General features: G+C 59.2%; 1 protein-coding gene across 1 annotated transcript in view; it reads right to left on the bottom strand.

The window, feature by feature from the left end:
* The window catches only part of LOC117639663, a 77967-nt gene extending 65409 nt beyond the window's left edge, over positions 1–12558 (bottom strand). The window contains exons 1-3 of the mRNA XM_034375536.1: positions 12490–12558; positions 11181–12159; positions 10989–11102 (exon numbers count right to left, since the gene is read on the bottom strand). Of these exons, the coding sequence (XP_034231427.1) occupies positions 10989–11102; positions 11181–12039 (973 nt within the window). The 5' untranslated portion in view covers positions 12040–12159; positions 12490–12558. The remainder of the gene's footprint in view (positions 1–10988; positions 11103–11180; positions 12160–12489) is intronic.
* Positions 12559–15671: the final 3113 nt, after the last annotated feature.

Below are 15671 nucleotides of genomic sequence, written 5' to 3'. Positions count from 1 at the left end.
CGGGCTCCAGGCCTGCGGGCTCCAGGCTCGCCTCCAGCCTCGCCTCCAGCCGGCACCGGCCGTTGACACCGCGGGCGCGGCTTTCCAAGTAGCTCCGCAGGTCCGCCGGCCGGCCAGACCTGCTCCGTGTCCAGTGTGTCCAGCATGCCGCGCCACAAACACGTCACGGCCACAGTGTCATGCGGGGTTAGCGACTCGCCGGCTGCAGCCGTGATCGACGATACACTGATTGTGCGAAATGCCATCAAGATCCATTAACGATCACCATGACCACCTTCAAGACCCATCGGCAGGATGATCACCATGACCACCTTCCAGACCCACCAGCAGGATGATTACCATGACCACCTTCAAGTCTTCTCAGCAGGATGATCACCATGACCACCTTCAGGAGCCATCAGCTGGATGGTCACCATGACCACCGTCCAGACCCACCAGCAGGATGATTACCATGGCCACCTCCAAGACTTCTCAGCAGGATTATCACCACGACCACCTTCAGGTAGCAGGATGATCACCATTTCCTCAGGATGATCACCATGACCACCTTCCAGACCCACCAGCAGGATGATCATCATGATCACCTTCCGGACCCACCAGCAGGATGATCATTATGATCACCTTCCGGACACACCAGCAGGATGATTAGCATGACCACTTTTCAGACCCATCAGCAGGATGATCACCATGATCACCATGGCCACCACTATGAGTGAACGTAGCCTGGTGACGCCGCCATGACCGCCATGACCATGTCCCCGGCACCACGGCGGCCTTCAAGGCGACCGCCTCGAGCCTCCGCGCTCGTAATGACCATAGCCTCCTTTTTGCCACGAGAAATGCTTACGAAATGACCGCCGCATCGACGAGCGTCGTCGGCGTGGTCGGCGTGGTCGGCGTGGTCGGCGTGGTCGGCGTGGTCGGCGTGGTCGGCGTGGTCGGCGTGGTCGGCGTGATCGGCGTGGTCGGCGTGATCGGCGTGGTCGGCGTGGTCGGCGTGGTCGGCGTGGTCGGCGTGGTCGGCGTGGTCGGCGTGGTCGGCGTGGTCGGCGTGGTCGCCGCCGTCCGGAAGCTGCCGATTACCTTCCTCCACTCAGCGGCCGGCCAGTCAGCCCCGCTTCTTTAGCAATTTTAATCCTTCCTGATGTCGATCTGGATCTCGATGCCGAGATTGTCGCCGGGGACCTTGGGCCCCTTGGGGGCCTCGGCGGCGCGGCCGCGCGGTGCAGTGCGGTTCGGTTCCCTGGGCGGTCCTGGCGGTCCTGCTCCCACGCGCGAGCGCGACGCGACGCGATGACCGATCGACCGCCTCCGGGGCACAGCGGCGCCGCGGCGCCCTTGAACCGCGAACCGAGAACGGCGAACCATGGATCGAGGACCATGAACCGTGAACCACCAACCGAGACGCCCAAGAGCTGCGGCCGAAAAGTCGCGGTTTGAAAGTAGCGTCCTGATGCAGCACGAAGAAGAAGAAGAAGAAGAAGAAGAAGGACAAGAAAAGAAGAAGAGAAGGGAAGGAGAGATGAAGAGAAGAAGAAGGAGGAGGAGAACGAATCAGAAGAGACCAGACAGAGACGACGCGAAGCAACAAGAGACACCGCCACAGAAAATCACCGAAGGAAGAAGAAGTGGTGTTACGTCAACGCTCGTTTTCTTCGCTAAATGGACTTGCCAAACACAACGGTCAGCGGCCAACCCGAGCAGGGCTTCCCCTCTCCCCCTTCCCTCTCTCAATCCAGCACGCCCTGCATTGCAAACGTGGGTCAAAATTCGCAATTGACTGGCAACTCACGTGGTGAGGCAGTCATTACCACAAAACCAAGAAACCAAGTTTTTTTTTTCAGAGTGTCCACCATTTTTGGCAGTGTGGCGGCCGCACGATGCGCGGTGCAGCGCGGCCCATCGCGAGGCTGGGACCTTCCATGCCTTCCAGGGGCTGGGCGCTGCGCGGCGCAGCGCGGCGAGCGAGGCTGGCGAGGCGCAGGGGTTCCAGGTCACTAAAGAAAGTGGCACTCGCACGAACGTGTTCGCGAGGGAGCGCCCCGCGCCGCCGCGGCGTGGCGTGGCGTGGCGTGGCGTGGCGCGGCGTGCCGCGAGCAACAAGAGACCATTTCCCTTTCGGAGGTGCCACCGTTTTTCAGCGTGCGTTCCGAAACTAATATCCAAACAATGTAAGGCAGCGCAAAAAAAGGATGAAAAAATATGTTCGAATTGGCCGCGTGTTTTACGAGGGGCACGACCATGGACGCGACACACTCCGCGCACACAAAGGGGGTGCTGCACAGTGGGCCAGAAGACCGGTGGAGGCGGCCAAAACTCCGGACGCGTTTTGAGCTCCAGAGTCGCTAAGCAGGCCTCGAATCGAACGTGTGACCCCACCAATCGATTCCTCGTTCGGAGAGCAATCCATTGGTGGGGTCACACGTTCGGTTCGAGTCCCAGTTAGCGACTCTGGAGCTCAAAACGCGTCTAGAGTTTTGGCCGCCTCTACCGGTCTTCTGGCCCACTGTGTGCTGGCCGCTTGCTGGCCGCGATGGTGCGATCGTGAGCCGCAACAGCGGCAGCAGCTCGCGGGCCTGCAGTGAAAGTCGCGCCGATACATTAATGCCTCTCAACGAGGTGTCTGCAGCTAATGTCGCTCCCACCGTGCTCGAAATAATGAGGGACGACGGGGACCTCTTTGGCGTCGACGGGGACCGCTAAGTCGTCGACGGGGACCTCTTTGACGTTGACGGGGACGTCTAAGACGTCAACGGGGAACTCTTTGGCGTTGACGGGAGGGCACCTTTTTGAAGTTGACGGGGACCTCTAAGACGTCCAGGGGCACTTCTTTGGCGTCGACGAGGACCTATCTTTGGCGTTGACGGGGATCTCTTTGGCGTCGACGGTTTGGCGTTGACGGAAACCTCTTTGGTGTTGATGGGGACCTCTTTTGCATTGACGGGGACTTCTAAGTGGTCAACGAGGACCTCCTTGGCGTCCACGGGGGTCTCCTCGCCTTCCTCGTTGCATCCACCTGAACAGGTTCTCGTGCCCACCGCGTGGCGGCGACGCGGTGGCGACGCGGGCCTCGTTTCACAGTGCACGCGCCATGCATGCGCCGCATCGCGAGGCACGGTCCGGCCGCCCGATCCACTGGGGACCACTATTAACATCAAGGCGACGACTGTGATTATGAAAAGGGACCTTCTTGCTAATGGCGGCACGGCACGGCTGGCACGGCAGGCACGGCCGGGCTTTCTCGCCTTGCCCGTCCTGTCCGGGCTAAAAGGCTCTGAGGACGCTGCAGGTTGAGAGTCGTTTTCGTCGCTCTGTCTCTCTCGCACTCATGCGGCGTCCCGTATAGGCGCGTGAGAGACAGAGCGACTCTCTGACTGCTGCACTGCGGGACGCTGCCTCTGTATTTGGCCGGAGAAGGACGAGGCGGGGCGGCACGCGCGAGCCCCTTCTGCAGTGTATAGTGCTTTTCTAGGTGGCTCGCGCGCAAAGCGGTGCAAAGCGGTGCAAAGTGCACCAGTCCCAGTGCACCGCCATCACGCCGTGCGCAGCAAACGAGTCCATCGCAGCCAAAGCGAAGCCAAAGCGAAGCCAAAGCGAAGCCAAAGCGAAGCCAAAGTCGACCCGAGTCGACGCCCGGCAATGCCGCCGCACCCCAAAGGAACAGGAACCTTATCTTGGCCAACCCGGCACTGTAATGACACGCGCGGGTGGTGTGTGTGTGTGTGTGTGTGTGTGTGTGTGTGTGTGTGTGTGTGTGTGTGTGTGTTGACTGTATCTGTGTGTTTGTCTATCTGTCTCTCTCTCGGTTTGCCTTGGCGAGCGGCTAGTTAGTTATGTTTTTTCTAGCTCTGGTGGGCGTTTTTTCTTCTTCCCCTTTGGCATTTTAACCTTGGCTCGGCGAGGCGGCGCAAAAGGAACGAAAATGTGTGCTCGTTTCTCAGGCACTCCGCGGCACACCCACCCAGTGCTTGATTAGCGCTCATCTGCGAGTCCGCCGACGTGCAATCACTTTTCCGAATGACTTGTCGTTTTAGGAGAGGCCGCCGCGCCGCCGCGCGCTTCGAGGAAAAACGCTCCGCAGGCACTACACTAGCCGAAAGGGCCTGCTTCATTATTTCATTAAGCTGTTTGCACACTTTTTGAGCGCGTTTCCGGTTCGACAGATGCACTCCAGGGTTCTAATTGGCGCGTGCATTTCCTTCAAACATTTCAACAAGAACAACCTTTCAACAAAAAACGAAACAAAAATGAAAATAAAAGGAGGGAAAAGTGGTTTTAAGTGTGGCGACTCATCCCAGTGAGAAGGCCCGAAGGCCCGCCCCCTCCTCCACCCCTTCTCCTTGGAATCGGTCAGATGCCTGATAAAAGACGTCCATTGTTCCACCATTCATTCCGATGCACCAAGTCCAGTCCGCGGCCCGGCCGGCTGATTCCGAGGGGTAGGTCTCGTCGCTCTGACTCTCTCGCACCTGTACAGGCCCACGAGTTCGAGAAAGAGAGAGAGACTCGGAATCAGAGGGGTCCAGAGGTCCAGGGGGGCATGGTCTTGCTCTTATTTCTTACACTCTGCATATTGCACCGCGCGCTGCATCGTTTGAAACGAACGTCAGAACAAGCGGGGCACAAAAGGACCACAATGTGACCGGCCACGTGACCGCGACCACGATGTGACCACCACGTGAACACGACCACGACGTGACCACCACGTGACCACAATGTGACCGGCCACGTGACCGCGACCACGATGTGACCACCGCGTGACCACAATGTGACCGACCGAGACAAAAGCGCTCCGCCTGAATGCCTTTTAAATCCTCTGGGCGCTGGCTGGCTGGCTGGCTGGCTGGCTGCCTGGCTAGCTGGCCAGGCACACGCAGTGCCATGGGAGTGCCAGTGCACCGGCATGCTCCGGAAGCGGCCGATGCTTTGTAGGACGTTCGGAACACGCCCAGTGCCCCGCTTGCCCGCCTGCAGACTGACTCCGAGAGTCGTTTTCGTCGCTCTGTCTCTCTCGCACCAGCACGGGACGCCCCATGAGCGCGAGAGAGATAGAGCGACGAAAACGACTCTCGGAATCAGTCTGCTGCCCAGTGTAGGCACGCCGTCTTCGCGGAGACGGGGACTAATGTCGGTCGAGGGAGATTGAGCTTGTATTTGGACTGCGGCCGCAGGCGGGAAGGGAACCGACTTTTGCCGCCGGAACGAAAATAAATAGGCTTTCTTACACTGTCGGAAGGATTTAACTAAGGGCTTCAAAATATACAAAATAAAAGTCGATTATTCAAATAAATTTTAGTTAAGAACAATTTTATTTTCTCGTGCTATTGCCACCTGTGACGCACTCATGTCACGTCGGACTCGGATCAGAGCCAACTCGCCAGTCTCCACCTTGCGAAGCCCGGCCAAGCCCCTCCTCAAATCACTCCGTTTTCGAGTCTATCTCATTATGCCTGCTTTTTCCCGCTTCTCGTGGGGCAACCGCCAGCCGCGGCCAGTAGCAGACGGATTCCGAGAGTCGTTTTCGTCGCTCTGTCTCTCTCGCACTCACGGGGCGCGCCGTTTGGGTGCGAGAGAGACAGAGGACGACTCGGGAGGGGCAAGGCCGGCAAGGTCAACGCGTTGATCGCGGTGGCCGAATCGGCCGCCACGCCCCGCCTCGCTCAGGCAAGCCTCGCTCCGTAGTCCGTACCGGGACTCGCCGATTAGAAAATACCTGTATCCCGGTCACTGTGCTACGCGGCGGCGCTGCCGTGCCGGCCAGGCCAGGCTCATTACGATCGTGCGAATAGCGGGGCCTGACTGCCAATAACAAGCCTGTCGGGCGAATAACAACGCTGGCACGGGACAGCGACGCGCCGCTCGCTGCAGTGCAGACTGATTCCGAGAGTCGTTTTCGTCGCTCTGTGCCTCTCGCACTCATAGGGCGACCCGTATAGGTGCGAGGGAGACAGAGCGACGACTCTCGGAATCAACTCCGCTGGCTCATTTTTCCCCCAGTTTCCCTCCCAAGTCGCGGTGGGGTCCTTTCTACTCCGCCGCGGCTCGCCGCCACCGACGCAGACGCGAGGCGTGATTACTCTAATTTTGTAACGCCCTTGTCACACTTTCTGACCGCGCGTAACTCCGACAAGAAACGCGAAAAAGGCGCCGAGCGCGTAGCGTTACGGTCCCGAAAGGGAAACCTTTATAAATTCCAGCGATAACGATCTCCCATTCTGCGCGCGTCTCCAGGACCAGCCACCCGCAGCCTCACACACACGCTCGCCCACGGAGAGAGAGAGAGAGAGAGAGAGAGAGAGAGAGAGAGAGAGAGAGAGAGAGAGAGAGAGAGGAGAGAGAGAGAGAGAGGAGAGAGAGAGAGAGAGAGAGAGAGAGAGAGAGAGAGAGAGAGAAAGAGAGAGAGAGAGGAGAGAGAGAGAGAGAGAGAGAGAGAGAGAGAGAGAGAGAAAGAGACGCAAACACACACACACACAGCTGCCAACACCTCCGATCGGTATCGCTCAGCCATACAGGTGTTGATTCGCTGAAAGTGATCCCACCCCTTTGCCAGCCGTCGCGGTGTTTCTCGCGTGTAGCCAATCAGAGACGCGGTTAGTTTCTCTCTCCCCCGCGAGTCTGGCTGGCTGAATTGGCGTCAATTTGGCGGCGTAAAAAGGGAATAAAACGATACGTAGGCCGCGTGGTGACGACCGCAACGGATGGCATGCACGCCGTGTGTACTACCTCGGCGCTGAGAAACTTTTGGGCCGTACGCCGCACAAAAGCTGCTCCTGCTACTGCTGCTGCTGTTGTTTTTGTTGTTGATACTGCTGCATGTTAAAAGCAAGGGGGCCGTGTTTTCACTTTTACAGCAGCATAGTCTAATTGCCTGGCAGTTGTTGTTGTTGTTGTTGCAGATGAGCAGCACAGGTGGAGGACAAACTGGCCGCGCGTTGTTGGCCAATGGACGGACAAACGGCCGGGGATGGCGACCTGCCGCCCCTTTCACAAGCCCGGTCTAGCCAGTACCAAACAACAACAACAACAACAAATTTATCGCACCGTGCCGCTAACGGATTGAGCCGAATCGCTTTTCTCGACTGTTGTTATTTACGCAACGGCTGCAATTAGTTTTTGCGCCGTTCTTTCTTTTTGTTGTTGTTGTTGTTGTTGTTGTTGTTTTCGCTGGTGCAGCGATTGGCTGCTGCTCTGCTCTATCAACACTGCCGATGAGATAATGCACTCGCTCCGTCTCTCTCTGTTTATCTCGTCTTTCTTTATCGCAACAGCATCGTCGGGGCTGGACCACCCATGTGTGTCAGCCTGTCTGTCTGTCTGTCTGTCTGTCTGTCTGTCTGTCTGTCTGTCCGTCCGTCTGTCTGTCTGTCTGTCTGTCTGTCCGTCCGCCCGGCCGTCCGGGGAGGCCTGCAAGTCACTCGGCTGGACATTCAAACAAGGCAGCGTACTGGAACGGCAGGGATCGACTGGACAGGGCTTCGTCTTGTTAAGGCGGCTCCAGTGAATGCAAGAGGGCCGAGCAGGGGCGTAGCAAGGCGTAGCCAAGGGCCAGGCAAAAAATTTTTAAAAAAGGAGAAAAATAGCGAAACTGCGAATTATTAATGCTAGTCAGGTACAAGTAAAGTACCAGAAAAATAATTTTTTACCAAACTGGATCGTTTTTAATAAGGATCATTAAAATCTCAGCCTACCAAGTTTTGTCTTTTCGCAAAGTCTCAAAAAACTCCTGGCGAGGCTGAAATATCCGATCCTTGTGAAAGTAGCGGTAGATACTTCGTGCCTGAAAAATATTGTTGTGCCGAGAAAGATTCTCGTCCAGCGGCTGCACATTTGGAAGGTGGTTCCAGCTTGGGTTCAAGTTATTGACTACTCTGGAATGGTTCCCTTTTCCAGATCGAGACTGATGACGGATGGGTCGAGCGAATGGGTATGGAGGACGTCATACGAAACTGGGTATGAGGAGCTGGGGCAGCAACACGAAACTTGAGCCGCTGACACGCTTGGCGCCGCTTGGCGCGTCCAGAGGCGTCTTACTTGGCGCGGCGCGAGACGCTGCAGGCACTGCAAGGTGGTGCAGCGGCCCGGGTATGACTCACGGTCACGCCGCGCCCTCATTGGGCCAGCAGACTGATTCCGAGAGTCGTTTTCGTCGCTCTGTCTCTCTCGCACTCATGGGGCGTCCCGTGTAGGTGCGAGGGAGACAGAGCGACGATCGTCGGGATCAGCCACGGGCAGCCACAGGTGGATTGGGATGGGATTGGCACGCGCACTTGGCTCGTGTAATAAAACGGCTGTAAAATCGAAGCCGAATGCGGCGCCGCGAAAGAAAGGGGCGGGAAAGGGTACACTGCAAAATGAGGAAAATAAAAATATTGACCTCATTCTTCTGGCTCACTTCCACATGGTTCCGCGGAATGTGAATTCCGATGTGAGTGTGTGTGTGTGAACGGACGGAAATGCAGCTGCAGGATTACCTAACCTCACTTCTCCGAAGCGGAAGCATCTCTCCCCCTCGCCCGGCTTGGCCGCAGTGCAGCTAGGCCGCGCAGTGTGTATGAGTGTGGGTGCATGCGGATCGTGAAAAGTACACGTCTGCGCGCGCCAGGCCGGCGGGGCCAGCGGGGCCAGCGACTGGTCGGTTTCCTCGTTCTAACGCGGTAAAGTGCGCACCCCTGCCTGCCTGCCTGCCCCTCGCTCGCCTACTTCCAGAGCCGCGTTTGGCGCGGACATACGCACGTCTCCGGAAAAGTGTCGGAAATGCCAGTGTAGGGTGCACGTAATGAAGGTAAATTTGTCCTAATCCTACACCTAAAAAAATGACTTCTTGGATCGAAAAAAATTTAACTTTTCTTGTGTTTTTCTCTTTTTTTAAAAAAAAGAAAATTTTTCTTTATCCAAACTCTTTTCCTTGTATGCAGAAAAATTTTCCTTTGTTCAGACATTTTTCTTATAAAAACCAAGAAAATTTAAAATAAAGAAACCATTTTTCAAGGTGTACTTACAAAAAAAATGTACTGATTTTTTTTTAAACAAAAAAAATCAAGCTGACGCACGCCGTAATGTATCTTGTACTTTAAGTTGGTTTTTAAAGTAAAGGCATGTTTCGCTAAAAAAAATCTTAGAATACATGGGGGAACGACCAGTTGTAGTAAATTCACCCAAAATAATAAACCGTGGATTTTGATTTTTTCAAAACTAAATGGCGAAATACGAGACCCTGCGTGCGTGCTCGAGGGGCTCACGTACGCCGCTCCAAACTAACGCAGGGGCATTACCATTTCGAGAGTCAGCCGATTCCCGTAAAGGAGAGGACCCCTCTTGGCGCCTCCAGCGCCGCGCTGCGGTCGCCGTTGGAACTGCGGCCGTAGTTTCAGTCAATCGCTCCCCTCGCTGGAATGCCAGACACATTTACGCGCAATTACGAGCGTAAGTGTGTGTGACTGTGTGTGTGTGTGTGTGTGTGTGTGTGTGTGTGTGTGAGAGTGTGTGGCCATTCCTTAAATAGGCAGTGTGGCTGCTGACCTCTAACGGCTCCCTGGAGAGGCTCATCATTTTTTGTTTGCAAGAGTCTCGTGCTAGTGACGCTCAATTAGAGAGTCCTCGAGAGTGCTGGAGAGCACTAGAGAACCGGTGGCCGCCGAGGCGGCGGCGGATTTAAACAGTCGAACGCAGTGCCGCGCGCCGCCCCCGACAGGTACACTGTAACGGGAAGCGCAGCGGGATAGAGAGGGATAGAAGTGGCGTGCCAAGACTCGGAGCGGGATAGAAACACCGTGCCAAGAATCGGGATAGAGATGAAGAAAGAGGGGCAGAGTCATGGTACGTACAGAGCGCGCTGCCCTGACTGGACCGCGTTTCGACTTTGTTAAAGGTTTTTCTTCCAGGTCCATACAGAAGGTCCGCGCGCACTCGCTCGCTCTGTCTCTCTCGCACTCACGGGGCGTTCCGTACTGGTGCGAGAGAGAGAGAGAGAGAGAGAGAGAGAGAGAGAGAGAGAGAGAGAGCGACAGCAGTGTCCTGAGTCGGCGTGCTCAGGCCCATTGTCACGAAGGCCGGGTTAGTCTATGGTACCTGGGCACGTCAATGCACTCCTGCCAGTTGGTACCCTTGTCCAGCCTATTTGTTGTTTCAAGGTTGGCACCACGGGGGCGACGGGGCCCTTGGCGGGGCTCGGCCTGAGGCCCGGCCCGGCCGTTCACCTCCGAAGGCACTCCTACTCCCTCGCCTAGCCCAGGCGCGGCCAGACCGACGTGTATTATGAAAAACAAATTACGATAGGACCCCTTCGGCCGGCCGCGTCGGCAGGTGGAAATGGGAGGGGGCGGGGGGTTGATACGGCACCGACTGGCTTTCCTTTGACGGCCGCGCCGGTGAGGGGAAGGGGGGGGGGCCTTCTCGGCCTGTGGGAAGCATAGAGGCCTGCCGCCGTGACGACGGGACCGACGCAGCGCGATAGCCCACGCATCCCGGCCTTTTAGCTCGGCTTGGCCCGGCCGGCCCCAGCCTCGACCACGCCTCAACCGCACACGAAAATGGGAAAACAAACATTGGGATTATTGAGGCGAGTAAACCTGACCCACATCGGCGTGCTTCGGCCAAGGCGCGCCAAGGCGCCAATCAAGGGGAATCTCAATCCCACAGTGAAAGGTGTGGCCGGGCCCCGAAGGGGGCTCGGTCGGGTGGTCATTTCGGAGTGGTGAAGATTCGACCGCTGTTCTCGCGTTGGGTCAAGCCTCACAAGTCGGCGCCTAGAACACGTCCTGCACCCTAAAAATCCTTTTCTTGAACCTAGAAAACCAACTTGCGATAACTTGTATCTACTTGAATCATTCAAAAAGTAGTAAATTCACGTGATGCAAGTGTGATCTCGGTTCAAGAAGCGGCTTCTTTAGGGCGTTGTCGTCCTTGGTCAACCTGCAGGTGATAACGACGCCCCCCCCTCCCTCACCGACACCTTCTCCCACAGCGTAGCAAGGCCCGCCGAGGCTCACCTGATGAAGACGCGTTGTCCAGGTAGCGCGGGTCCGATTCGTTGTCCGGGGACGGCGCGTGGTCCGACCCGATGCCGGAGGACCCCCCGGAGGACCCCACCAGGGCGCCGCCGCCGCCGCCCGCGCGGCCCGTCTGGGTGCCCGAGCCGCCGGAGCCGCGCTTGCCGGCGCCCCTGCCGCTGGCGGCGGCGGGCTGCTCCTCCAGGGCGTTCTTCACGTTCCTGGCGTTGACGCCGACCACGGCCGCGCTGAGGCAGCGGCGCCGGTCCACGCTGGCCAGGTTGCCCTTCTGGCGGTGCACGGTGTCGTAGTCGCGCGGCGGCAGCAGGATGGGCGCGTGCCCGGTGTCCTGGTCGGCGCCCAGCTTCTCGCGGAGCTCGGCGGCCAGCGAGTCGTACAGGTTGGTGACGCGCTCCTCGCGCAGCCCGCTGAGCCGCTCGGACGAGGAGCCCGCCGAGGACTCGGACTCCCTGGTGCTGGTGGAGCGGCCGTCCGAGCCGCCGCCGTGCCTGCGCGACGCCGGGCCGGGCGGCAGCGCGGCGGGCAGCAGCAGTCCCTTGGCGCGCAGCCGGGACTCGATCTCCGACAGCTTCTTCTGGTTGTCCGGCCGCTCGATCAGCGTCTGCAGCTGGCCGCACAGGATCTGCGCCGTCTCCACCGAGTCGCAGCGGTACGCGTGCACGTGCACGGGGCACTTGGTGACGGGGTTGTACAGCAGCAGGATGCACGCCACGATGTCCTCCTGCTGCAGCACGCACGTCACCGCGTGGTGCGGGATCAGGTGCTTGACCGTCTCCGCCTTGGCGGCCTTCAGGGCGGGCTTGGCGGACGCCTTGCCGGCGGGCGCGGCCGCGGCGCCGGGGACGTTCTGCACGATCTTGAGGCCCTTGTGGCTGACCTGCAGGGTGACCTTGAAGGGCTCCACCTCGCGCTCGCGCTCCACCAGGGAGCGCACCACGGGGAGCACATACTCGGGGCCGCGCAGTCCCTTGGCCTCCTGGGCGCCGAGGAACCACACGTAGTACGACGACTTCTTGATGTCCTTCCTCATGCTGCTGCTCTGGCGGCGCTGGCCGCCACTCTCATGCTCTCGTCGGTGGCGCGGTGGCTGGCTGGCTGCTGGGCCGGCCAATCCAAGATAATCCTCTGGCAATAATCCACTGGCGGGGGGCTGGGGGCGGACACACGCGACGGGGACGTCAGTGTTGGCGGTGGTGTCGGTGACGGGGACGATGCGCGCGACCGCCAGAGGGGCGCGACCGCTTCAGAACATCGCCGTCGTCACGGCCACCATCGCCCGCACGCCGGAACGCCACCGCGGCTCACTGAAGCTACACGCGCGCGCGAAAACGCGAAAATGACGGACACACACACACACACGCACTACACGCGCGAGCCACTCCGCGCCACGCCGCTCAGCGCCATGCACAGGTGGCCTCGATTCCCTGGCCGGCGTCGCGGCGTCGCGGGGGGTGGGGGAGGGGAGGGGAGGGGCACTCACTCGCGACGTCGCGGTGCTCGCGGTGGCACGACGGTACGCCCTCAGACTGGCGGTGTGGACGCGATGCCGCTCCGCTGCCAACTGACGAAGGCGAGGCGGCGAGGCGGCCGCGGCCCGGCGGACCTGTTCGGCCTGAGCGACCTGCCGCCGGAGGGGGCCGGGGAGGGGAAGGGGCGGCGGGGGGGGGGGGGGGGGCGTCGCGGCGGCGCGGCGGTTTACAGCTCCGGCGAGGGGAGCGTCTCAAAGCGCCCGCCCTTTCCCAACCAGGGGGGCCGTCCCTAAGGCACGCCGGCCATCGCCCGCGCCGTTTCAACTGCACTGTGAGGAAGTTAAAGCAAACCGACTTAAAGTATTCGCTTCACTTGACTATCGGGCCCTTCCTTTTTTTAACTGGAAATACTTCGCCAGGCAAATCGACTGGATTGTCGTCGAGTTGGTTGAACTTTTTCGACGGCAGTCACGGTGTCTCTCGGCCGTCCGGGGAGCGCCTTGCCGCCGACGGGTAGGCAACCCCTGCACGTCGGTGCGCTGCGGTTGCCTACACCGCAATCCGCAGGGGCTCTGTGCGCCCAGCAGACTGATTCCGAGAGTCGCTTTCGTCGCTCTGTCTCTCGCACCTGTACGGGACGCCCCATACGAGTACGAGGGAGACAGCGGCAAAAAAGACTCTCGGAATCAGTCTGCTGTGTGTCATCGCTGTCATCCCGCGGGGTGCCCCCGGTCGGTCCACTTTCCTGCGGCCGGGTCGGGATCCCGGACGAGACTCCGGCTCCGCATTGAGGCGCCCTGGAAACCCCCTGGAAACTCCCTGGAAATGGCGCGACGTGCGTCCCGTATGCAGATGCAGGCCGGGCAGCAGGCCGCTCCGAGCGGGCGGCACTGGCGGCCAGGGAACGCTATGGAGAGAGAGAGAGAGAGAGAGAGAGAGAGAGAGAGAGAGAGAGAGAGAGAGAGAGAGAGAGAGAGAGAGAGAGGGAAGACACACCGAGTCCTGCACGGGGGAGTGGGAGGCGCGCGGCTTGTGTGAGCGCGCTGAGGAGAAAGGCGGCTGGGTGGGGGTGGTGGGGAGGGGAAGGGGGGGGAGGGGCAGGAAGAGTGCGCACCTGACTGGACGCGCTGCCCATCGGAATGAGGAGGTGTCCGTGCGGAAGGGAATACAGACTTTCGGTGGACGCCGCGGCTTGCAGTGGCGTGGCGCGCCGCGTGTTACCCCATCACAACCGCCTGCTGCCTTGCTCGGGGACTTGAACGCACGACTGGGCCGAGGTCTCTCCCCCGCCTCCTTCGACACGGTTTCGAATTGATTGATTCCCGTGTTGGATTTTTTTCTCATCTCGTTATCTTTTCTCTCTTCTCTCTCTCTCTCTCTCTCTCTCTCTCTCTCTCTCTCTCTCTCTCTCTCTCCTCTCTCTCTCTCTCTCTCTCTCTCTCTCTCTCTCCCTCTCTCTCTCTCTCCCTCTCTCTCTCTATCTCTCCCCCTTCTCTCTCTCTCTCTCCTCTCTCTCCCTCTCTCTCTCTATCTCTCCCCCGTTTCTCTTCTCTCTCTCTCTCCCGCTGGCAGGTGACGCCGGGAAGGCGCGGCTCCCTTTCGCTTAGCCCTCCGCCCGCGGTCCCTGCGGGTCCGCCGTTTGATCCGCCGGCCGGCGCCGTGAGTGCGAGAGAGACGGCGCGCTTCGGAATCCCACCGCTGGGTGTGGGCCTCACAGTGGGCCGGCTGCAAAAATGCGGCCCCAGATGAGGCGCGAGATGTGGGCCCCGGCCAGGCTCGGCCAAGCCCCGGCGGCGCCTGCTTCTCCAGGGCCTTCTCCAGCGAGCCGAGCGCTCTCCGGCCGGCAGGTCGATTCCGAACGATGCTTTCGTCGCTCTGTCTCTCTCGCACTCATGGGGCGGTCCCGCAACGGAGCGAGAGAGACGGAGCGACCGTTCGGAAATGACTCTCCAGATGCGACACCGCGTCCCACGCCGCCGCACCTACCTCCACGACCTCGGAGAGGCGGGGTCAGGATCCACGGAGCGTGTTTGGGGTAAGCTTGTTGCCCCGTGTGTGTGTGTGTGTGTGTGGTCAGGACAGAGAGAGAGAGAGAGAGTAGAGAGAGAGAGAGAGAGAGAGAGAGAGAGAGAGAGAGAGAGAATGTGTTTGTGTCTGTGGAGGGCCACCTGGTCTGGTGGGCGTCGCGCCCGGCCCCCCGCCGGTGACACTCTACTTGTCCAAGGCCGGGCGCGGCGACGGCTCACGGCTCCATCCCGGAATCGGATTTTCTAGATTATGCCGGATAGTTGTGCCGCCGGTAGGTGGGCCCACTGAGGGGCGACCCCGCCCAAAGGCTGGGCCTGCAGACTGATTCCGAGAGTCGTCTTCGTCGTTCTGTCTCTCTCGCACATATACGGGACGCCCCATGAGTGCGAGAGAGACGGAGCGACGACTCTCGGAATCAGAGTGCTGCATGGGCCGGCATGGGCCGGCATGGGCCACCCGTGTGGCGGGGGAGGGGCAGGGAAGGTGTGGCTGCCCCAAACCATTTCAAGATAGTTTGTTCTGTGGTTCCGTGCGTCTGTGGTTTCGGCTTTATTTATTTATTTACTAGTCTCGCGAGGTGTAGCCAGAAGCTTGCTTGCCTTAAAAAAAGGTGTTTTAAAATTACTAGAATTACTATGGTACTCAAACCGGGTGTGTGACCCCACCAATGGATTGCTCTCCGAACGAGGAATCCATTGGTGGGGTCACAAGCTCAGTTCGAGTCCCATTTAGCGACTCTGGAGCTTAAAACGCGTCTAGAATTTTGGCCGCCTCCACCGGTCCTCTGGCCCACTGTGCGCAGTGTTACGCCTTACTTTAGTTTTACCAGTGCGGAATTCCGCCACATCACGTTGGAAGTATCGTCAGTTTCCCTGGTGAATGTTGTACGGCGGCGGGTCGGGTCGGGGCGCCCGGTGGAGCGCTTCCACGAAAGCCCCCGCCGTTCTCGGGAACGCGCTGCCCGCTGCACAGTGGGCCAGAAGACCGGTGGAGGAGGCCAAAACTCTAGACGCGTTTTGAGCTTCAGAGTCGCTAAACAGGACTCGAACCGAACGTGTGACCCCACCAATGGATTGCTCTCCGAACGAGGAATCCATTGGTGGGGTCACACGTTCGGTTCGAGGCCTGATAAGCGACTCTGGCGCTCGAAACGCGTCCAGAGTTA

Source organism: Thrips palmi, unplaced genomic scaffold (assembly GCF_012932325.1).
Source record: "Thrips palmi isolate BJ-2018 unplaced genomic scaffold, TpBJ-2018v1 HiC_scaffold_11, whole genome shotgun sequence".
Lineage (NCBI taxonomy): Eukaryota > Metazoa > Arthropoda > Insecta > Thysanoptera > Thripidae > Thrips > Thrips palmi.
This window is presented reverse-complemented; position numbering and strand designations above follow the sequence as displayed.